The sequence below is a fragment of the Malaclemys terrapin genome, chromosome 10, assembly GCF_027887155.1.
Source record: "Malaclemys terrapin pileata isolate rMalTer1 chromosome 10, rMalTer1.hap1, whole genome shotgun sequence".
Taxonomy (NCBI): Eukaryota; Metazoa; Chordata; order Testudines; family Emydidae; genus Malaclemys; species Malaclemys terrapin.
The window spans coordinates 48,020,463-48,044,945 of NC_071514.1; the positions used below are offsets into that span (position 1 = coordinate 48,020,463).

Consider the following 24,483-nt stretch of genomic DNA (forward strand, 5'->3'; position numbering starts at 1 on the left):
ACTTCCTTTGTGACCTTAAGCAAATAATTTAATCCACCCTAACCCCCGTTTCCCCATTGATCAAACAGTGGCTAGATAACACATCCCACTCTCACAGGGCTGTTGTGAGGATAAAATTCTTTAATGATTGTGAGGTGCTCAGATTCTATGGGGATGTGGGCCATATATAAACCCAGACAAATGAACGTGAAATGGGTTTTACACACTGAAGGAAACCTTGATCAGATCCATCCACTGAAAAGATCTTACCCAACAAACATGCCAACTTCTGGGCTGACAGTCACTGTGACTGGGGTGGTGTCTCTGGCATACCTCGGTATTTAATTTAATTTAATTTAACACTAATTTAACAACAGTATCCTTCTGTGTGCATCTCTCCTCTAGCTCCTTTCTACTCACAAGCTTTCCCCCAGGACTTGTTCCACCTTAAACTTCTTCTGCTGCTGGTTTATTATCAGACAAGAGCATAATAATGGACCATGCCACCACTTTCAGATTGGACTCATTTTCTATGGATTCCAACAGATTGACTTCTTTCAGTATCATTTCATGGCCTGAGAGCTCTGAATCCAGATTTCAGCCTCCTTTTCCCTACCCCAACCCCCCTTCCGTTTCTTTCTTTCTTCCATCCAAATTTACAATCCCTCATTTCCATTTTGCTCCACCCTCTCCCTAGAGACTTTGTTCTCTTGCCTGTATCATTGCATTGAAATTGTTCCATGTTTATTTCAAACATTTTGGCGGGCTATCACTCCAATGGAAATTTAATTAATTGCAGGGCTTGTGGACCTGGGACAATAGCGTCTGAAAAAAATAAAATCATTAGGAACGGCTTTTGCAAAAAAAGAAAGAAAGAAAGAAAGAAAGAAAGAAAGAAAGAAGTTTTATGCTATGCTGATGAACAGGCTAATAACAGCAACAACTGGGTAATGAGGAACGCATTCCCTGTATGTTTTCAGAGCTCTTAACAAACCTGTAATGCAATTCTATTGCATTGCTACAGACAAAAAAAGGGTTGGCTCAGATACACAGTGAGCCAAATTTTGAAGTTCTAAGTCAGGCAAAAATCCTGTTACAAAGTTAGATGCTCAAATTATAAGAACCTTTCTTAAGATTGTACACAGCTCCATTGGCTTCATGCTCTGAATAAGGATGAAGTAAAAACTGAGCAGGGACATGAAATTTGGCCCTTTATGCATAATTTGATATTACTTAACTTATATTGTAAATACCATTTATAATTCAAACAACCTGCATCCTGATTAGATCTACCCAAGCTGGCATTTCCTGTTTAGCTCACCTCAGAACCACAGATTTGACAATCACATTTTCCAAGATAAATATTAGTCCTCGGGAGGTCAGATCCTATGTGCAAAAGGCTCATTGATTCAGTGTATTATTCATGTTGTGTATATGTGTAAGAGAAAGGGGTTTGTTTACAAGTTGTGTTCATGTATATTTTACCATTTAATCAATCAGCAGTATATATATATTTCCCCAAACCGTTCTCAAAAATTAAACATCCTCCTTCTCTCAAATCACTGTGCACACCAGCAGCTGTCTGTGTGCTGAACTCCTCGCATCTGGACAACAATCACTTCAAATCAGCTTTTTCATTCTTTTTTTTTCTATTTAATTATATTTTCCTCAAATTCTAGTTGTTGATGGGGAAAGGGAGCCCACGCCTCATCCTTCTCTCGGCTCCAATTGGCTAAAAGTTTCCGAGCCCTGCTCCGATTGGAGAATCACAAATCATCTCCCTCCCCCCCCCCTCGTCCCCCGCGCATTCACCCCTTAGTCCACCGTAGTTGAATTTGACCAGCAATCTGTGGACACCTTAGTCAATTTCACTATAAGCCTCTTGGTCACTTTCATCTCCACTGCTTTCCCCCTGACTCTGAATCACAGCATCACTCCGGACTAGCAGGAAGAAGGAGGGAAATCCTGCTTTGCAGCCTGACAGCTTTTGCGGCGGAGGCCTGGGGAGATGGATGGCGGAGACATGCAGGCGTTAATTCCCCACGCACATTCCAGCATGGTGTCTGTTGGGGAAGGATTTACACTAGTCTCTGGCATTTGATTCCTCCTCCTTCTGCTTTCTTGGGAGACGAGATCTCAGAGAAGATGCCTTTGGTGCTGTGGGCTCTTTGCCTTGGTGTCCTGGACACGGTCCTTTGCAGTTACTCAGAAGACCAGTGCAGCTGGAGGGGGAGGTACGGACTTCGGTCCTCAATTAAAAATAAGTAACCATTGGCAAGGATCGCCAGAGATCGCACAGTGCTAAATGTGCCCTATGGTGGGAAACTATCTGCTTTGTCCAGAAACTCAGATAACTTTCTGTTAATAATGCAGCCTCAGATCCTCCAGCCCCATTGTCTTCAGTGGGAGTTTGGATGGCTGGATGGGTATTAATGAATAAAAGGCTGGTGCAGCGGGGGTTAGGGTGTCACTCTAAGAAAGGAGCTGGTGGATGGGATAGTGCATGTTCTGACTGAGCCGCTATAAGTATCAAGAGAGGGGGCCTGATTTTGTTCTCACTTATCCTGGTGTCAATCAGGAGTAAACCCACTGAAGTCAATGGTGTAAAGGAGAGGAGCTTTTAACCAGAAGTTTGCATTTTTCTTACTAAACTGTGCCCAAGGCAATATTGAATTTCCAACTTTATGTTTGAGAAAAGGAAAATTCCAATTCTTGTGGCTGCCATTTTTAGTCAGTTGAATTTAAGTTTCACAGAGCCTCTGGGGAAAATAGATTGCTTTCCCCTAAGGAGGTGATGGTTTGGGTTCTGTCCCCCATCCCCTGATTGCTATCAGAGGGGGAAAGTATCTCCCTCAAAGCTAGCTAGATGAAAGCTTACAAGGTTTTAACTTAAATCCAGTCTGAAAGAACAACATCCATCCTCCCAAACCGTGTCTCTGTGAGGGACAGCATCTTGTGTCCTCCGGCATAAGTTATGGTCTCTGCACCACATACACCCTCCTGCTGGCTACCCCAGCTTCTCTGTGCTCCATAGTGGTGGGTTTTACTTGGTGTGCTGATTGTTTTATTGCATCCTTGGGCTGCAGGCTTCTCATTGTTTCTTTGCAAGGTGGAGGTGGGGAGAAAGGAGTAAAGAACTGAAAGTGCTGGGGTTTGTTTACTTTTTCTCATTTTTATGGCATGTCCCCTTGGAAGATCAAAGCTGCCCCCTAGAATTAAACAGTGATCTTACTCCCTGCAGTGTTACAGGGACAAGTGAGAGTTACAGACCTCTGCCACTTGCAGTTTCTTGATTCCCTGTCGTCCCAACCTGTTTTGCACTTCATAATAATATCAATAGTGAACAATAAAATCAGATGCAGCAGTAGCTGATCCTTTCCAAATACACCATGCTGCCTGCTTTCATAGGAAAATAACTCAAGTGAAAGCCTCAAAATAAAAAGCCTTTGATCAGCCTGCTTTAATACATGAGCCAAATTGCTCTTTGACATGATTTTGTTGTGAGGTTGCAGAACTCCCATGCCAAGGAGCCATTTAAAACCACAAACATTGTTCAGAGCTGAGAGCAAAGCAAGGTTTGTCAAGCAGTTACTATAAGAGCCCTGGGGCTTGGAACACCTTTTCATTGTATGGGTACAGTGCCTATAGGGTGACCAGACAGCAAATGTGAAAAATCGGGCCAGGGGGTGGAGGGTAATAGGAGCCTATATAAGAAAACGACCCAAAAATCGGGACTGTACCTATAAAATCGGGACATCTGTCACCCTAAGTGCCTAGGACAGTGGGGCCCGACTGAGGCCTCCAAGCCATGCTGAAGTACCAACATGGAAGGAGGCTGGATTGCCATCTGTCTTGGATGGTTTAGACACAACAAATCCTGTATCTTGGTAAGGGGTTAGACTATTTTACCCTTGCGGTCCCTTTGAAACCTATGGTTCTATATGATGAGAGACAACCTAACTGCTGTGAAAATGCCTTTGCAGATAGGAGAGCTAGACCTACAGATGGCAGCACCATGGGCACTTTAAAAAACATCCGTAAGATAGTTCAGTGGCAGCATCTGTTTCTCAGTGTTTTTGCCTATGTGCAATTCTACAGATGAGTTAACTACAAAGGAGCAAAAACAGGTCAAATGACTGTCACTGGTTCAGTGTGGATTAAAGACCCTTCCACCTCCTGCTGAGATTTTTGCTTGCTTACCAGTGCGATAGTGCAAAGAATGGAGAAGTATGCATATTGTGTTGTTACACTCTCACTGCTCCAAAAGCTTTGGAACTACTTTGGAAACGTTTGGCTGTTGTTTTTACAGCAGAGATTTAACAGAATCAGTAGCCTCCAAAAGGGGAATGTCACTGAAGGACACCAAGTTCCTGTACCAAACGGTTGTTCCAGGCAGGGGCGGCTCTATGTATTTTGCCGCCCCAAGCATGGCAGTCAGGCAGCCTTCAGCGGCATGCCTGTGGGAGGTCCATCGGTCCCACGCCTTCGGCGTACCCACCCCCAAATTGCCGCCGAAACCGCCCTCATGGTGACCAGCAGGCCGCCCCCCCCGCAGCTTGCCGCCCCAGGCACGCGCTTGATGCGCTGGTGCCTGGAGCCGCCCCTGGTTCCAGGCCTGCAGGGAGGGGCTAGGTTAAGGCTCCAGGAGAGGCTATAACTTCTAAACATTAGCATGGAGAAAAGTGGAGGCCATAGGCCATCCTCCAGCAAGGGGGATTCCCCCCTGCACTCTCTGTTGTTTATTCTGTGCACACTCCGCGTGCCTAGAGATGTATACAAGGCAGCAGCATAGTAGAGCAGCAGGATTACTTTGCCCAGAGCAAGTATCTGCAGGCCTGCTGCTCAACTAAGTTTACTCTGAATGGCCTCAAATCTCTTCTTGCACAACAGGTGAGAGCAGAAGAAAAGCAGAGTAAATCCCATCTTGGATTCAGGAGAAAGCTGGGCTTTAATTTGTAAAAGACAACAGGAGGGCGCAGGGGCAAGCTATTCCCAGAGCCCCCACAACCTGCCCTCCCCTGAGAGCTCCCTCTGATGGACATCTCTTAGGACGGCTGTGTGGGGCTCCAGCCTTCTCCGTCGCTTCTCAGCCAAACCCCTTGGGTTGACCTTTGGGTAAGGGGAATACTATACATTGCCATTTATTCTGGAAGGAAAGGCTTGCTGACCAGGGCCCCATGCAGACTTCCTGTACCGAGCTTCTGTCCTTTCAGTTAGGAAAGCAAAAGCCAGGAGACAACAAAAACTCCCGAGTGGTGTGTGAGGCCTGGGATATGCAGGGGATCAGACTAGATCTGGTGGCCACTTCCGGCCCCAAACTCAATGATTATGACAAAACCTTAGGCCAACAATGTCACAGAGGCCAGTGATTTGTAGGTACTTTCTAGAGGCACCTTGAACCAGGAGGTGCTGAGCATCCACAAGTGAAATCTCTACAAGCTGCTGGGGCCCAGTAGCTCAGACAATAAAGTGCAAGATATTAGCCCCCGTACTCCCCCCCCCCCCCAAAAAAAAAAAACCCTGAGGGCCTCCCCTCACAATCAGAGACCAGGCTTGAAAATTCTGGCCATGGGAGGGAGGAGTTTGGTAGTGGCCAGGCAGCCAAAAAGAGGAGCAGTCTTAGGAAAAGAGGAGCTGCATGTCCATCTCTTGGGAGGATCAGGCATAATTTGGATAAAGAAGAGCATGAGACGTCCAGGCCTGGAGCCTGGTATGCCATATATTCAAGCTTACTGGTGTCTTTGGTTGGGAGATGCTGATATAATAGGCATTCCAAACCCATTGGAATAGGAGCAGCTTCATTTCCTGGAGCCTTTGCACCTCATAATGCTGAATCTTGGCAGGGGGTTAGACTAGCTGACTCTTGCAGTCCCTTCTAGCCTAGGATTCTATGATTGTCATGCTGCTTCTGCAGCGAGGTAGACAAAGGGGCCCCCAGCTCTGCATTTGCGTCTGAACTTCACCAAAGCATCAGGGTGTCCGGAGCCAAGGTCTGGGTTCAGCACCCAGAGAAAAATGGGGAACAGCTAAGAAGTTTGGAAGGGGGGGTGGATTTGGGGATCCAAGGTCTGACTCAGGTCCATCTCCACCTGGAACAGGTGATTTCCAAGCTGGTTGCATAGTAATTGAGCAGGCTGCTCCTCGAGGAAGGAGCAAGTAGGCATGAAGCCAGCCCAGAACTGGAGGAGGAAGACAAGAGGAGCAGTCAGGAGAGTGTTCAGCCTGACTCTTTGTTACCAGCCATACTCCGACATTCTCACTCCGTCATGGAGTGCCCCAGTCACTAAGACCCAGATCCTGCAAGGGAGTTAAGCGCTTAACTCCCACTCAAATCAATGGGATGTAAGCACCTAACTTAAATACCTTGGAGGATCAGGGCCTAATCCTACTCCCAAGGCTCTTGGGCAAGTGGGGTCAGTGCTGGTAGCTGTGGCCATTGGATGCTAGTTTAATCTGCTGCATGGTGGGAGCTGAAGTGCCCAGGAGCATGCTGGGATAGAGAGCCTTGTGCCAAAGGGCTAGTACAGTGGTTCTCAACCCGGGGCCTGGGGCCACATGCAGCCCAATTAGCATACAGCTGTGGCCCAGCTCAGCTGTGTGCTAAAGGCCAAACGCATGCCAGAGTCTGCCAGGTTCCCAGCGTGGAGGGATCTGGGCTGTCCCACCACCTAGCACAGCGGGGTCAGGGTAAGAGCTGCCATCCCGCCCCACATGGTGGGAGTCCAGGGTTTGGGCTGCCAGCCGGCCCCACGGGGTCAGGTGTCCAGGGCTGCCAGCCAGCCCCACAGGGTCGTGAGCCTGGGGCAGCTGCCTGGCCCCGCAAACTCTAGGGTCCAGGGCAGCTACGGGGCGGGGTCCAGGGTCGGGGCAGCCAGCCCACCCTGCGTGGCAGGGATCGGGGTCGGGGCAGCCAGCCCGTCCCACACAGCAGGGGTCCGGGGTCGAGGCAGGCGTCCGGCTCCGTGAGCTCTGGGGTCCAGGGCAGCCAGCCGGCCCCGGTCCAGGGAAGCTGTGCAGCAGGGGTCCAGGATGGGAGTCCGTCTTGCCCTGCAGGGTCCAGGGCTGCTGGCCTGGCCTCACAAGCTCCAAGGTTCAGGGCAGCCGTGTGGCAGGAGTCTGGGGCAGCCGTGCGGCAAGGGTCTGGGGTGGGCAGCTGGCCCCATGCGGCAGGGGTCCGGGGTCCAGGTCGGGGTCCGGGCTGCCGCTGCCCTGCCACCTGGCCCCTGCGGCCCAGCTAACACATTGTGGGCCACATATGTATAATAAGTTGAGGAGAACCACTGGGCTAGCACTATGGTAACATTAGTTTGTTCTCCCCTTGCAGTGGCCTGTCCCAGGAATCAGGCAGCGTGGAGCAGATCTCTCTACACTGTGCTGAGGGCTCACTGGAGTGGCTGTATCCAGCTGGGGCTTTACGCCTCAGCCTCTCCCCCCGCCTCCCCACGAGCACTGCAGCCAAAGGGAAGAGCCCCAGACAGGTCACCACCTGTATCAAGCCCTCCAGCACTTTCCGAGGAGCTCAGATCTATCTGGAGAGGAATGGGATCCTGGAGCTGCTGCTGTCTGAAGCAGATGCATCCCTCCGCCCCAGGGTACACTGCTTCAGCTGGCTGCCCCAGGAGAAAGTAGCACTGTTCCTTCAGTCTACCCTGCACCAGGACATCAGCCGTCGGATCGCTGCCTTCCGCTATGAGCTGCGGGGAGACTGGAACTCACGCCTCTCACTGCCCTCCAGCAACCTCAGCATGGAAGGTAAATAGCTAGTGGCATGGCTCCACAGGGTGCAAATGTAACACTGACAGACCCTGGTCATCTGCGGGTGGGATTGAACCTGGGACCTCTGGAGCTAAATGCATGAGCCGCTATGGCATGAGCTAAAAGCCATACAGCTGTTAGCTAAGTCTGTAAAGAAGACTCATTAATCTCTCTCTCTAAGTGGCCTCTAGAGGGAACAGAACACCCCACCCAGGAGGTGTGTGGGTTACACCATGACTATTAACCAATTTCGCTGCTAATCCGTATTGGCCTCCTGTCCTGTTCTGTGACTTTGCCAGGCTCCTCCCTCACTGGGCAAGGATGGTGAGATCCACCATAGCAGTGCCCTCCTGACACAAGCTGCTGCTCCAGCAGGATAAGATTCCTTACTGCATTGTTCTACCAGGGCCAGCTGAAAATCTAGGCTTGTGCACATCCTTTTAGAGAGGGAGGCTTGCTGGAGCAGGGCACAAGGACCCAGGATTTCTGGGCTCTATTCCTGATTCTGACACTGACTCACTGTGTAACCTTGGGCAAATTGCTTCACCTCTTTGTACTTCAGCTTCCCTCTCTGTAAAATCAGGGTACCACTGCTGACGTACCTTACAGGATAATTAGTTAATAACAGGCCAGTCCTCAAGGCCTTACTTAGTTTGTGCTCAGGCAAAATTCTCCTTGATTATTGAAGACAATGGGAAGTTTTGCATGAGTCAGGTGCCAGGATTGGGCCCATTATTGACAGCGATAGCAGGACCCTGAGCCTCGTGGCTGTTACACAGTAGGAGCTCTTTGATCAGTGGGAATCTTCTTGGGTGTCTTGCAGCTCCAGGCTGCAAAGAGGCATAAGCTTCAGGAGGTTCCAGCCACTGGATGCTAAAGGACCCGCATCATGTGGGCCTCCTGTCAGGGACAGGGAGAGGACAGTAACCCAAGCTGGCCTCTCTGCCTGAGCATGTTCAGAAAGCGAAGCCAGGAGCCAGAGGAGGATCGCAAAGCAGCTCCTATCGGCATGTTTAATTGGCACCATCTCGCCTCATGGCTGAGCTAACAAAAGTCCACTGTGGGGCCCGCGAGAGACATCCTTGCCATTCAGCCACCCCAGAGATAAGGGGCTCTCCTGGTCACCATGGCAACCCAGGCATTCCCCCCATAGGAACCGCAAGGGCTGCTCTCTCGCAGCGCCCTGGGAACCCTAAACATGGGATTAGTGTGACTGTTTTTTCAGGAGAGGGGATTTGGAAAGAAGTAGCCTGGCCCTGCAGCAATGGTTCTCTTCCCCCTCTTCACCTTTCCAGCCATAGGAACAGCCTCCAATGGCAGCAGAGCTGGCCCCTGGTCAGGGAAAGAGCACAAAGATCTGGAAGCTGTGGGCTGGGTGAATTAGCAGTATGTTGCCACAGAGCTAGCAACAGGCCAAGCATCCCTTTCCTGCCTGGGGAGCGAGTCTGTCCTAGTCAGGTTCATCACCCCATGTAAAGGTACCATAACACCAACACCTGCCACAAGGACTTGTCTGGGAACCTCGAGCCTAGATACAACCTAAGCCTGTCTGCATAAGAGGACAGAAACCGACTGTTGAATCCCAGGCACCTTGAACACTGGGAAAGTTCTCCTCCCGCTCTGGGTTCTCAGCCCTAAAGCTCAGCAGTGTTTGAACCAGGGAGGCACATGCATGTCGTAGGGGTCATCCAGACCAAGGGAAACTTGGGCTCAAGCCAAATCCCTGGCTCCATCTCTAGCCTCACAGAAGGGGAGTATGTCATTGCCTTCCTCCACCGCCAGCTGTAAGTCACTGTGTATTTCCGATTATTAAAGAACACTGGGGTTGGGGTAGAGGAAACATTTCCCCTTAGTGAGAAATAGCATTCATGAATGTTCAGAATGTCCCAAGAATGGCTGGAGCTGCCCGTCTCCCATCATGGCTGTCACCAGTTCAGTTTCAAAGGGACTGGTTTGAGGTTAACAGATGGTTAGTGCTGCTATGGAGCACATTTGGCTCTTACCTCCCAGTTTGTACAGGTAGTTTCTTCAGTAGAAGAGCCTCCTCCTCAAAGGGCACACAGTGGTCCCGTGAGTGTGCTCTGAGTCAGGGACTCTGTATTCTGTTCCCAGGGCAAGTCATTGAACTGCTCGGTTTCCTGCTCTCTGCACTGGGGATGCCAACAATGAACTACCATACAGGGGAGGGGCAAGGCTACATGAATTGCTGTTTGTAAAGCACTTTAGATTGACAGACTGGGGGAAGGATAAACTGTACTGGGAGGAAGGCTGGTCTTGTGCTTAACACAGCACGCTGAGAGTCGGTTCAATTCCTGGCTCTGCCACAGACTCCTCGGCTGACCTTGGGCAAGTCATTTAAGCAAGGCCGCCCAGAGGATTCAGGGGACCTGGGGTCTTTGGCGGCGGGGGGTCCCTGCCGCCGAATTGCCGCCGAAGACCCGGCACTTCGGCGGCGGGTCCCGGGGCGGAAGGACACTCCGCCGCCGAATTGCAGCCAAAGACCCGGAGTGGAAGAAGCTCTGGGGGCCTGGGCCCTGCGAGAGTTTTCCGGGGTCTCCGGAGAGAGTGAAGGACCCTACTCCAGGGGCCCCAAAAAACTCTCATGGGGGCCCCTGAGGAGCCTGGGGCAAATTGCCCCACTTGCCACCCCCCCCCCGGGCGGCCCTGCATTTAAGCACTTTGTTCCCCAGCTGTAAAGCAAGGGTGGTCATGCTTGCTTTCTCCCTCTCCTTGTCGATCCTGTCTGTTTAGCCTGTAACTGCTTTAGGTTAGGGCTGTCTCTTGCTATGCGTACATACAGCACCTAGCAGAAAGAGGGGTCTGTGAACATAAGAACGGCCATACTGGGTCAGACCAAAGGTCCATCTAGCCCAGTATCCTGTCTTCCGCCAATGCCAGTTGCCCCAAAGGAAATAGACAGAACAGGTAATCACCAAGTGATCCATCCCCTGTCGTCCATTCCCAGCTTCTGGCAAACAGAAGCTAGGGACACCATCCCCAACCCATACTGGCTAATAGGCATTGATGGACCTATCCTCCATGAATTTATCTAGTTCTTTTTTGAACCCTGTTATAGTCTTAGCCTTCACAATATCCTCTGGCAAGGAGTTCCATGGGTTTACTGTGCATTGTGTGAAAAATACTTCTTTTTGTTTTAAATCTGAGGCCTATTAATTTCATTTGGTGACCTCCTAGTTCTTGAGTTATGAGAAGAAGTAAATAACACTTCCTTACTTTCTCCACACCAGCCATGATTTTGTAAACCTCTATCCTATCCCCCCTTAGTCATCTCTTTTCCAAGCTGAAAAGTCCCAGTCTTATTAATCTGTCCTCATATGGCAGCAGTTCCATACCCCTAATCATTTTTGTTGCTCTTTTCTGAACTTTTTCCTATTACAATATATTTTTTTTGAGCTGGGGCGACCATATCTGCATGCAGTATTCAAGATATGGGCATACCATGGATTTATATAGAGGCAATATGATATTTTCTGTCTTATTATGTATCTATCCCATTCTTAATAATTTCCAACATTCTGTTCACTTTTTTGACTGCTGCTGCACATTGAGTGGATGTTTTCAGAGAAATATCCACAACTCTCTTTCTTGAGTGGTAAAAGCTAATTTAGATCCCATCATTTTATATGTATGGTTGGGATTATGTTTTCCGATGTGCATTACTTCACTTTTATCAACAGTGAATTTCATCTGCCATTTAGTTGCCCAGTCACCCAGTTTTGTGAGATCTTTTTGTAGCTCTTCGCAGTGTGCTTGGGACTTAACTATCTTGAGTAGTTTTGTATCATCTGCAAATTTTGCCACCTCACTGTTTACCCCTTTTTCCAGATCATTTATGAATATGTTGAATAGGACTGGTCCCAACACAGACCCCTGGGGGACACCACTATTTACCTCTCTCCCTTCTGAAAACTGACCATTTATTCCTACCCTTAGTTTCCTATCTTTTAACCAGTTACCAATCCATGAGAGCACCTTCCCTCTCATCCCATGACAACTTACTTTGCGTAAGAGCCTTTGGTGAGAGACCTTGCCAAAGGCTTTCTGAAAATCTAAGTACACTATATCCACTGGATCCCCCTAATCCACATGCTTGTTGACCCCCTCAAAGAATTCTAGTAGATTGGTGAGGCATGATTTCCCTTTACAAAAAAACATGTTGACTCTTCCCCAACGAGTTATGTTCATCCATGTGTCTGACCATTTTATTCTTTACTATAGTTTCAAACAGTTTGCCTGGTACTGAAGTCAGGTTTACCAGCCTGTAATTGCCAGGATCACCTCTGGAGCCCTTTTTAAAAATTGGCATCATATTAGCTATTCTCCAGTCATTTGGTACAGAAGCTGATTTAAATGATAGTAGTTCTGCAATTTCACATTTGAGTTCCTTCTGAACTCTTGGGTGAATACCATCTGGGCCTGATGACTTATTACTGTTTAGTTTATCAATTTGTTCCAAAACCTCCTCTAATGACACCTCAATTTGGGACAGATGCTCAGATTTGTCACCTAAAAAGAATGGCTCAGGTTTAGGAATCTCCCTCACGTCCTCAGCCATGCAAAGAATTCATTTCATTTCTCCATAATGGCCTTATTGTCCTTGAGTGCTTCTTTAGCATCTTGATCGTCCAATGCCCCACTGGTTGTTTAGCAGGCTTCACTGTGACCCAAGGACCACTTGATGCCAACTGACAGAGGTCGCAGAGGGAGTGCATAATAATACTACTAGAAATTGGAGATCAGGCAGGGCCAAAATTCATGTGTGTGTGGACTGCCCAGCCTGCAACTCAGGTGTACACGCTTGGAACATCCCACCAGACAGCCTTACAGGAAAGATACTACAGTACTGTAGGATGATGGGGCAGAACACATCAGCCTATGAGTGTGTTTTTGGGAGGGCACCATGCCACAGAAATGAAGCAAGTGTACAAAGTTTTCCATGGGGAACATGATACACAAAAGCTGTGTGGTCTAGTGACTTGAATTTAGGGCTAATAGTCAAGAATTTGTGAGCTCAGTTCTTGCACTCTGCTGCCAATTCACTGTGTTGCTTTGGGCAAGTCACTTTACTTCTCTTTGCTGCCAAATGGAATAATGCTTCCCTGGGTCCTTGGGAAGGGAGATGCAAAGATAAATTAATGCTTGAGAAATATGAATGCTAAATATTATTCCTCTTTTGGCCAAGTAGTGTATGGCCCAAGCAGGGTTAGCCCATGAGATCCAGGGCTGCCCAGAGGGTGGGGGAGCAAGTAGGGCAATTTGCCCCAGGCCCCGCTGGGGCCCCGCGAGCCCTGGCTGAGAATCCCTTCCCTGGCTACTCACCCGGCGGTGGTCCGGGTCTTTGGCTGCACTTCGGCGGTGGGCCCTTCAGTGCTGCCAAAGACGCCGAGCGAGTGAAGGACCCGCCGCCACCACTGACTCAGAGTGCCACCCGGTGAGTACAAGCGCTGCAGCGGGTGGTACCTTTTTTTATGTCCGCTCCTCCGCTTTGCCCCAGGTCCCCTGAATCCTCTGGGAGGCCCTGATGAGATCTGGCAAAGCTCAGAGAGGGTTATGAACAGCAGTTAGTCCTGTTGCACCTGCCCATCCTCATGGCCTCAGCACAGGGGGCAGCCTGGCTCAAACAGATGTGCACCCCAACTTAAGGATTTCTTTCAGTCTCTGCTCCAGAGTGTGAACTCCAGGGGCGGAGGGATGGGCAGTGGTGTCTTGACTTGTTTTTCTGGTTCCGGCGGCTAGAGCACCAATTCTGAAATGTGCTTTCTCTGGTCTCTTAACTCCTTATGCCGGGGTGGGCAAACTTTTTGGCCCGAGGGCCACATCTGCGTGGGGAAATTGCTTGTAGGGCCATGAGTGTATGGCTGGGGCAGGGGCTTGGGTGCGGGAGGGAGTGCGGCGTGTGGGAAGGGGTGCGGTGTGCAGGAAGGGGCTCAGGGCAAGAAGTTGGGGCAGAGGAGGGGTATGAGGTGTACAAGGGGACTCAGGGAAGGGGGTTGGGGTGAAGGAGGGGGTGCACAGTACGGGGTGGGCTCAGGGCAGTGGTGCAGGGAAGGGTGCAGGGGGGGCTCAGGGCAGGGGTTTGGAATGCAGAAGAGGTGCAGAATGAGGCAGGGTGCTCAGAGCATGGGGTTGGGGTGCAGGCGGGGGGCTCAGGGCAGGGAGTTGGGGTGCAGGAGGGGTTCGGAGTGCTGGCTCCGGCCCAGCGCCGTTTACCTGGAGTGGCTCCAGGGTGGCAGTGGCATGCAACGGCCCTGGCCCTGACCCCGCACTGCTCGGGCCCCTGGGGCGGGTTGGGGGCAGAGAGCTCCACATACTGCCCTTGCCTGTGGGTACCTCCCCCGAAGCTCCCATTGGCCGCGGTTCCCCATTCTTGGCCAATGGGAGCTTCGGGGGAGGTACCCACAGGCAAAGGCAGTGCGCTGAGCCCTCTGCCCCCCCCTCTCCAGGGGCGGCAGGGACGTGGTGCCGACTGCTTCTGGGAGCGGCGCAGCACAGCGCCACGGAGGTGGCAATCCTATGGGCCGGCTCCAAAGCCCTGAGGGGCTGGATCCAGACCGCGGGCTGTAGTTTGCCCATCCCTGCCTTATGCTCTCTGGAGGGGCAGTGGAGCAGTCTAAACAGTGCCTTACACCAGAGGTTTTCAATCTTTTTCTTTCTGAGGCCCCCATAACATGCTATAAAAACTCCACAGCCCATATGTGCCACAACAACTGGTTTTCTGCATATAAAAGCCAGTGTTAGGGGAAGCAAGCAGGGCCACATCACAGAGGACCCCGTGAAGGTAAGTTGCTCAGGCTTCAGCTTCAGTCCCAAGTGGCAGGACTTGGAGCCCTGGGCTTCAGCCCCATGCAGTGGGGCTTCAGCCTTCTGCCTTGGGCCCCCGCAAGTCTAATGCCAGCCCTGCTTAGTGGGCCCCCTGAAACCTGCTCACAGCCCCACAGGGGGCCCTGGACCCCTGGTTGAGAACCAGTCTTGCACAGCCATTTGCTCAGTGGAGAGCTGCCCTGCACTATGGAGAAAGGGGGGGTTTTGCTGAGAGTGACCTTTGCCAGTGGCGGATTACCCTTGTCCAGGGGGCCCAGCAAACTGGGGGGCCCTGGAAAAATGAGCACCATGTTAGAAATCCGCTATGGGGTGGCAGAAGCCGGGAGCCCTGGCAGAAGCCATGGGGCAGGCAAGGGAAGCCCCAGTGCCAAGACCTGGGTTCCCAGCAGAAGCATGGGGCGGCAGGGGAAACCCCAGCACCTGGAGCTGCAGCCCTGGGACTTGAGTAGTTCTCACTCGCTGCTGTGGCCCTGGGGCCGTGGCAGAGGGACAGAGCTTCTCTGGTCTTGGGGCCACAATGGGGGGGGGGAGGAAGGCGCGAATGGGGGCTAGGGCCACAGTGGGCGGGGGCGGAATGGGCTGGGATTGTGGGCGAAACAGGGGCAGGGCCGCCAGAGAAAGGGGCAGAATGGGGGCAGGGCTGTGCGGGAAGGGGTGGAATGGGGTGGGACCATGGGCGGGGCTGCAGGCGGAAGGGGCAGAATAGGGGCAGGAACCCAGGCAGAAGGGTGGGGCGGGGCCACAGTTCTGGCACCAGGGTCCCTCCACTTGCTCTGACCCAGGGCCACAGGAGACCTTAATCCGCCTCTGCCTTTGCATACCATACAAACTGTCTGTACTCGGCTAGCTTGATTATCACTTCAAAAGTTTTTTTTCCTCTTAATTAATTGGCCTCTCAGAGTTGGTAAGACAACTCCCACCTGTTTATGCTCTCTGTATGTGTGTATATATATCTCCTCAATATATGTTCCATTCTATATGCATCCGATGAAGTGGGCTGTAGTCCACGAAAGCTTATGCTCTAATAAATTTGTTAGTCTCTAAGGTGCCACAAGTACTCCTATAATCAGAGCATGGATGAGCAGCAACGGGAGGATCTGTTATCTCAGCAGAGCCTGGGGCAGTAAGGAATTGGGATGCAGTCTCCCAAACTGGTACTATACCAGAGATGGAAGGCAGCAGCTAGAGATCTAGGGAAAGAGAGCCAGGATAGAATGGAAACCAATATGCCCAAAGACTGACCATCACCTTCCTTTGGCAGGGCGGTTGTATTTTGACTGAAGGGTAAAGCTGGACGCTTGATCTAACTCTCACAGGTGTTGCATATGTGAGCACAAGCTACAAAGTACAGAACAAGGCAGGGAGAGTGCAGCTGCCAACTTGTGGCTGCCCAGGAGCAGGAGTGAGGCCTAAGAGGGGAGAGTGTAGCTAAACAGCTCATTAGCATGATGAGGTTCACACTTCAGCCCACATTTCCTCCAACACACTTGTTCTCTGCCCACAGAGGGCACGATGCTCTGTCCCTCAGTGCAGAAGGTACTGTCCAGCACTGCTTATGTTCTGCATGCATAGCCTCTGCCTGCAATGGCCCATGGACCCCTTGCACATCCTGTGGACAGGGCTGGTGCAAGGAAGTTTCGCACCCTAAGCGAAACTTCCACCTTGCGCCCCCCCCCCAGCCCTGTGGCAGCTCCCCGGCCCCTCCGCCCTGAGGCGTGCCCCCCGCGGCAGCTCCCCCCTCTGCCCTGAGGTGCCCCCCCCGCGGAAGCTCCCCCCCACCCCCGGGGAGCCGTGCGGCAGCTCCCCACCCCAGCTCACCTCTGCTCCACCTCCTCCCTGAGCACGCCGCCCCCGCTCTAATTCTCCTCCCAGGCTTGCGGCGCCAAACAGCTGATTGGCGCGGCAAGCCTGGGAGGCGGGAGAAGTGGAGCGGCGACCGCGCGCTCGGGGAGGAACGCTGTAAAAAAAAAATTGGGGGCACCGCTTTTTGGTGCAGGATACCAGCAACCCCCATCTTGTTCTTCCCTTCTCCTGAGCAGTTCATTGCAATCCTGACTCAGCCAGAGGGATCACTGCAGAGCTCCCCCAGAGCACATTGCCTCTGCAGTTTTCCCCACACAAATCCTAAAGCTCTGAACTTGACTCTGGGACCTTTGTATTTTCTCTGCAGAATCCACATCTCTTGTGCATGGTGCTATTGCAGGGGGAAACTGCATTCCACCAGGCCAGCTTCCAAGGAGAGGGAGACCCGAGAGGGCACTGGGCAGCAGAGCAACCCTTATGGGAACAAAGGCAGAGCCCCAGGCACCCAGTGGTCTGAGGAGGCCAGATGGTGATGCTGTGTGGCACCTGCAAACAAAAGGGATTAAGCCAGCATCCCCACCTCGGGAATATCTGAGCAGGAAGCCTGGGACTCACTTCTAATGTAACTTTTCTCTGTTTGGATGCTGCAGGGGCATGCCGGCCGTGTAATGACACCGAGATCTTGATGGCCATTTGCACTAGTGACTTTGGTGAGTACAGCTTCTGCCATTTCTGCATTCACTGTTACCCTCTTCTGCTTCACATTCTCTTCCCCCAAGGGTTCTTTTTCCCAGGAATTGGGGGTGTTTGACATCAGTGGATCCAAGAATTAAACACAGAACAAAGAAAAATCCAGTCTCTGATGTCCCCGTGATAAAGACACATGCTAACCAGCACATAATAAACAGTACTATTTACCACTGGCCTCTACTAGAGAGAATGAGAAAAGCTCAGTTATGTGTCATAGGCCTTATGACAGCTAAGGACATTCTTCCTTATCTCAAGTGGTAAGGAACTGTGTTGATGGATTAAAAGGCCTTGAAATCTATTCCCCGTGTTGCCAAGGAGTTCTGGGAGATCTCTGGCAAGCACTAGAGCTGTGCAGAGTGCAACAGTTTCATTCTTTGGCAGCTCTCAAGGTTCTGAACTTTATTTTTGTTCCACATTAGAACATTTCACACATTTTAGCTAAACTGAATCATGTTGAAACATCTGTTTTTGGATGGAAAATGTGAGCTTTTCGATCTGGCTTCCCTTCCCTCATCAGATGTGACCAAAGAGCCCTTGGCCAAAAAAAGTTTTGCCTATGAAAGCAGGCTAAACTGATACTTTTCTGCAAAACGTTTCCGCTTTGACAAAATTGCATATTTCAGTAAAAGTCATTTGATCAAAAATGTTCCAACCCGCTCTAGTAAGTATTGGAATGAAAGCTGGAATACTGTGTGGCCAGATCTGTTACTTACTATACTCTGTGTTGAGTCTTCAATACACCCCTGCATTCCACAGGTCTTTCCAGTGAAATAATTGGTGCAGAAATAAAAGACAGAGGTAGAGGGAGAAATTCAACAGCATAGGCAAAGCAGAAAAGCCCCTTCCCTCGCAGCACAGGGGCAGGGCACTTGGGAAGGAGGGACCATCTTTTCATCCTCCCCAACCACCTGCAAGCACACACAGGGTTGGGCATAGTCTAGATCTGACAGAGCATGTGCATGGGAGCTACTCACAGTATGAACTTTCCAAATGCTGAGCAAAACATGGGGCAGTTCCTGTGGAATCACAGAGAGCCCAGTGTGGCAGCTTTACAATGGCAAACAACCCAGACATTGCCCTTTGTTCCTGCCACTTAATTAGCTGACTCATAGCTGGCAAGCCAGGCCACGGTAGGGTTAATACCATCAGCAAGTAGCCTGTGGTAAGAGCTGCCGTCATTTGCTCCCAGGCTGTGATCACACAGCCGAAAACAGCCTTGCTCCCATTTAAATGTCCACACATGGCTGCGCCACAGTGGACAGTTGCCAATTATTCCTGCACACGCTGTTAGCCTCCTGATTTGCATCTCTAAACAGTAGAAGGAGGGTCGGGGTCACTGACTGCCCAGTCCGGAGTTGCCATGGAAATGAAGAAGTCAAACGTAAGGGCAAGGGATTTGCCATGCTAGATCAGATTATAAATCCATCAAGTGGTCTGGCAGAGGCCAATACCTGCTGATTCAGGGAAGGCCAACTGCACTAGAATGCACCCAGCTAATTGTGCAGTATTACACATAATATGTGCAAGGAGGGGGAAATCCCTTTCTGACTCTCATAGGTGATCAGTGCATGCACTGAAGTATGAGGCTTCATAACCTTTATCTCAGTACATAACTGTGAATGCTCGGAAATGCCCATGAGTATCCAGCCTATGTATTTGATTCAATGACCCCCAGCAAAAGCACATTCCCCAGGTTGGCTGTCCTCTGTGTGAAGGGGGATTTTCTTTTATGTTCTCTCTAAACTTACCAGCCATTCCTTTCAAGGAGTGACATACCAACTAGAGCAGAGGGGGAAGGGGTGGCGATGATCCCTTTAGAATACAACACTTGACATCCATCTGCTGCATTACAAGGGGATTAACACAGGAGAACCCACTGAGCCCTGGTCTATACTAGACTTTTTGGGGGGATGCAGTTCCAGTAGTGGTACTAAGGATAAGAGCACAGCATGGATAGAGCATGGGTATTTTTGCCACTGTCCCCTAGACTTGCTCAAGTATCTCCCCTTCTTATTTTGGCCAGTGAACCTCAATTCTCTCCTGCAGCTCCCCCTCCCCGCAAAGCACTGCTAACTGGGCTCAGTGCAGGAATCCCTGGGAGAGTTTCTCTGGCCTGTGTTATGCAGGAGGTCAGACCTGTGGTCTCTTCTGGTCTTACAAATCTATAATGCACCTACATTGTGATCTGCAGTCCCTTCAGCTATTCCAGCACCACATCCCCATGCAGACCTGCCAGTGCACTGAACATGTAAATACATCAGGCTTTGGGCCCAGGTCTCCAGAGACAAGAGCCTGGTGCACTGACCCCCCTGGATCGCCTGTGCCCCTAGACCTAGTCAGTTTTTCCCAGATAGCTAAGTGTTCCCAGTTAGGGATGCAGAAGTCACAGCAGTACAACAGTTCCCAGCTCTGGATCAGTGAGTAATTGTGTCTGTCCTACCACCTTTCCCCTCAGTCATTCGTGGCAACATCCGGACTGTCTCCAACGATGTTGAGATGCAGGAATCCATCATCAGCGTGAGCGCCATGCGCATTCACCGGCAGAAATTCACTTTGTTCCAGCCTGTCAGCAAATCCAGCAAATCCATGGGCAGCATCCACACCCTGCTGCAGTGTGGAGTGAAACCGGGACCTGGCAGCTTCCTCTTCACGGGGTGGCTGCACTTTGGAGAGGCCTGGCTCAGCTGTGCTCCCCGGTACAAAGACTTCCGGCGTATCTACGAGGATGCACACCAGGCTCATGAAAACCCCTGCGAAGTCTCGCTGGACTGAGCGATGAGGGCAGGGGCATTCAGCCTGACCCTTGGGAATGGGGATCACCAGCTGCAACGGTGTCACCAAGGGCTCACATCCACCAGCCTGGGGCTAGCAAGAGTTCACCCCATCCCATACACACCTGCAGTAGTTCCCATTCCTGCTTCACTTGCTCTGTGCTGAAGAAAGTTGTAAGGCACCTTCTGTGCTAACAGGAACCTGGCCCCGTCGGAGGAGATCCCCAGACTTCTGATTAGGATCGGGCACACATTGAGTAACATAAAGGGAATTAGACCTTCCCCGTGTGGGGAACAGTAACACACACAGGACTGACTAATGGAGAGCAGGACTTCTAGTCAACCCTCCCGTCAAGCTGCTTGAGGGGACAAAAAATGCCAGTGAAATGACACAGTCTCTCCACAGTTGTTAAGTCATCCTTGCTATCCCAGGATTCATTTCCAAGCGAGTCCCAGCACTGAGGGACTCTTTTCCTGTACTGCAACTGTTCAGACTAAGCATGGGAGTGGGTTGAGCGCAGGGAGGAGATGATGGATCACCAGAACTGGAAACCAATGCTTGAGCAACTCTGCTCCTCATTTTGCACTGAAATACACCCACACATCGTGAAAAAGGCTTTGGCAAAACTAGCCAATGGTGTGGGAGCCTGTCTGAAAATCCTGCCCGAAGAAAGAGGCCATTCTAACTGCACCTGGTTTGATCCATAGGACCTGATTCAGCAAAGTTCTTGAGCACATGCTGTCAGTCCCATTGACTTCAAAGGGACTAAGGCCTAGAGCCTCAAAGGTATTTAGGCATCTGTGAGCTTTGTAGAATCGGGGCCTTGTTGCCTTGACAAAGTTTGGTTCTGAAGTAGCCCTGCTCCCTCTCCTTCCCCCAGAGGAACTTCACCCCTCTAGGGAGGGGAGGAAGACCTAGGAAGTGGCAGATATCATGTTTACATTCCATTTAGTATTTGGGTAGAAATGTGAAGACACTGCTTTGTACATAGCATGGGAAAATGGGGGATAGCTGAGCTATGGGGGAGAGTTGGAGCAGGGTTGGGGATATCCGCTGGGTGGGCTCTTGAAAGGATGTAAATTAATGGATCACAGCTAGAAATTTGCCTATCCGTGGCTCTGAACTTAGCTGCCAAAAAGTTGCCCCACGGAGTCCTCACAGGCAGCCCTAAGACTTTGATTAAACCGTTATGTGAATGTATACGCAAGCTCAGTGCTGCTCTTCAAGCTCTTGCCAGCAGAGCCCTCGCTCAAAGCCCCATGCACAGACTTTGGAGCCACCTCTCTCCACACATTTACTTCCATCCCTCAAATCTGGCGTTGTCCCTGCCTTCAGCAACACCCAAAATGCAGAATCACCAAAAAGCTTCTAGGAAACTTTAAAGCAGAGGCAGGCCCAGGCTGAGATTAGCTCTAACCTTCCCCAGATTCAGGGTTCTGGTTCTGATGTTCCAGTCTGGTTTCATCTCTGCACTAAAGAAGCTGACACCATTTTCGCATCACTTTTGTGCTGTCTCTGGTCTATGATCATAATCTACGGGCCTTGACAGGACAAGAGGGGTGGGAAGAACCTCTGTGAAATTCAGCATGAAGTGGTCCAGAAGGCAGTCCAGTGTGACTCATAGAATCATAGAATATCAGGGTTGGAAGGGACCTCAGGAGGTCATCTAGTCCAACCCCCTGCTCAAAGCAGGACCAATCCCCAACTAAATCATCCCAGCCACAGCTTTGTCAAGACTCCTGTGAGAACAGCAGCAAACTCTCACCAGGGAAATCTTTGCTAAGGCATTTATTCTGCTTTGTTAAAATGAAGATTTGGATAGACTGTAGTTTGAAGAAAAGGCTCCTGTATAATAGACCCCATAAACTAATGGCACCTGTGGGAGCCAGAGTGCATGGAGGAGATGTGACTGGAGAGCACAGGTTTGTCTTTCTGAAGCTTGTGTATTTCTGAGTTGATGGAATCTCAACACACTATAGATATACAGCATTGCCAACCATGTGTGTATTATAGGAGATGGACTTGCAACATTGTGAGGAGTCCCTATGGAGAATCTGTATGTGTGGAACAGAGCTTGTCATGCCATCCCAGATCAGTGTGCTTCAGCCTTAATCTACTACTACTGGTGGTGGAAAGTGGAGAGGCAACAGCTGCTGATGGAAACATTCAGGCAGAAGCAAAGATCTTGGGAGGAGAAAGCAAGAAAGCAGAAGCCTGTTATTGGAGAACAGGAGATAGGACTAAGGATCAAGAGATTCAAGAGACTCTTCTCTTCTAGGTCATTGCTTTACAAACAGTTGGAACTTGGACAACTGCAGAGAAGAACAATCTCTTGGTTTGATTATTGGGGTATGTGGGAAGGAGATCTGGGTTTTCAGTTTTAAGCTGACACATCCACTTTGGGGTGCTCAGTAGTTGTAGAACGGAAATTTTGAGTTAAAGGAACAGGTCTGAGAGGTGTTTGGGATGAAGTCAGTCACACCAGTTAACTATCAGCAAGCTCCTAATTTCATGTGGAAACTGCTGCTAAAAGCCCAGTTTTAGGCCTAGGCTACACTACAACTTCCAATTGAGTTTGTAACTCATTAGTGGCACAGCTGACTCTAACTATGGCTTGTGTCTACATACACAACACTATTAACACTCAGTTAATAATCATGGCAGTTACCTAGGTAGTTTTGGCTCATTTAGGATCTAGCCTGGAACATGGTTGGCTTCTTGTCACCAGTTCGTAACATGTTTTTGCTGTGCAGGTGGACAGCCCAGCATGCTTTGGTCCCCCTGCTGCAGCATGTCCTGTACTCTAGACCCTGTTGAGGTGTCATGAGAGCGGCCCAGATTTTCCCACAATGCACTGCCTAGGTTTGTGTGTTCACACCTAGGGTAGGTGTGAACACACAAACATCGGTAACATGGTTGCACTGTGAAAAATCTGCAGCACAGAGACATGTCTATTGTAAAGGGTTAGATGAGACAGGTTACAACACCATTGTTTCACATGTAGTGTGGATGGGACCTGAGGCCAGTGAGTGACAGTTTACATAATCCTGGCCCTCTTCCTATCCAAAAATGCTTATTTGGGAGAGGAGAGATATTTGACAATGGAGTGGAGACATCCTATGTGCACTAAAGTTATAATGATACCAAATTTGTGATTTTTTTAAGACTAAAATTTATGTGTAAAGCATGGTTTTGTTTTGTTTTAATTTGAAATCTTAATATAAAGTGCATCGCCACAGCTGTAAAACACTGCCAGGCACATTAGCTGTCACCGTTCTGTAGGGTGTAGTCAATGGCCATGAGAAGCTTTGTAATTGAGTTTATACATATAATGTCGATTTACAAGATAAGGAAGGAAGCCCTGATTCTGTGTAGTTTGTAATAATGAGATTTCTTGTCATCTGTGGTTTTGAAACACCATATTAAAAAAAAAATCTGTATTTCTAGCAACTCTTGCGTCCGTGATTTTTTTCTGGGGACACTGAGTCAGGCTGTGCTCCTGTCTCACTAGTTTTGAAACAAAACTGAGTTTGTGGAAAGTTAACAAAAACTAATAACTGAGATTTTGTAAGAGCTTAACAAGTTTGAGAGAGGCTTTCACAGGGCTTTCTAGGTGGATAGCAGCTAACAAACTTAGCCCATGAAACGCCCAGGTAGAAGCATCATGTGATTAAAGCAAACTCAGTGCCAAATTCAGCCCTGGTGTATCTCTGTTTAACTCAATAGCCTTGGTCCTTTGGTTTAACCTATCCTGATGCCAATGAACCTGTCTGCTCTGAACCAGAAAAGGAGTCAGGGAGTAGCTGTAGTGCAGCATTCAGACCTCCTCGGCATTCCAGTGACAGCTGTGTTGGTTTCATTGTATAGTGTAGGTAGGACCGTCACCTTGTTCCTGAAATATGCTACAGCCTTAAGCCTTAGCATGCTTCTACGGACATTGCTTTGGTCATATCTACATTACAAACTGGAAGTCACACTTTATATTAAGGTTCTTTTAATAGAGGGTTAATAGACATTTTAATAAATGGTTGATTGTTATGGAGTCCAACAAGTTACTTATAACCTGACTTGTTACCCTCTGTAACACCTTCTGTTGATGTGTGTATAACCATCAATAGCACAATACTATTCATGTCTGTAACATGCTTATACCTCTACCAATAATTTATTAACCCTTTATATACAGAAGGCTGTTGTGCATGTGAGAGGCAATATTGTGGAGTTGTGTTATAAGACAGGAATGGCCTGACCACCTGTGTAATAACATAGATTGCTTTGGCCCTTGCAGATTGAACCAACCCATAGGAGAGTTTGGTTACAGGACTGGAACTGGTAGTGAGGAGAACATGTAAACAGTGGTTACACTTTCAGAGATTCGAGCCATAGAGACATCTGTTAGTCTTTAAGGTGCCACCAGACTCCTTGTTGTTTTTGAGCCATAGAGTGGCAGCTAAGTGGCTGTCCCCTTAGATCTCTTGTCTGTTAAAAGGAAGGGTTCTGAATGGGAGGCTAGTGAAGTATATGGCCAGGTACTTCGCCCCATGGCATAAGGCTTCCATTCTCTTAATCATCAGGTCCCCT

The 24,483-nt window shown here is 49.7% G+C and overlaps 1 protein-coding gene and 1 long non-coding RNA gene across 2 annotated transcripts in view; one reads left to right on the forward strand and one right to left on the reverse strand.

The window, feature by feature from the left end:
- The window catches only part of LOC128844819 (uncharacterized), a 42,917-nt gene that overhangs the window by 9,658 nt on the left and 8,776 nt on the right, over nt 1-24,483 (reverse strand). The gene's annotated exons all lie outside the window — the stretch shown is intronic.
- Nucleotides 1,826-23,342, forward strand: METRN (meteorin, glial cell differentiation regulator). The gene is made up of 4 exons (XM_054042834.1): nt 1,826-2,213; nt 7,304-7,731; nt 17,031-17,090; nt 19,586-23,342. Exons 1-4 carry the CDS (start codon nt 2,125-2,127, stop codon nt 19,900-19,902), a joined length of 894 nt encoding a protein of 297 aa, XP_053898809.1. The 5' UTR covers nt 1,826-2,124; the 3' UTR covers nt 19,903-23,342.

Coding starts and splice junctions, on each gene's coding strand:
- METRN (XM_054042834.1), top strand. CDS start 2,125: ATGCCTTTGGTGCTGTGGGCTCTTTGCCTTGGTGTCCTGGACACGGTC. Junction 2,214..7,303: donor CAGTGCAGCTGGAGGGGGAG/GTACGGACTTCG, acceptor CTCCCCTTGCAG/TGGCCTGTCCCAGGAATCAG. Junction 7,732..17,030: donor CAGCAACCTCAGCATGGAAG/GTAAATAGCTAG, acceptor TGGATGCTGCAG/GGGCATGCCGGCCGTGTAAT.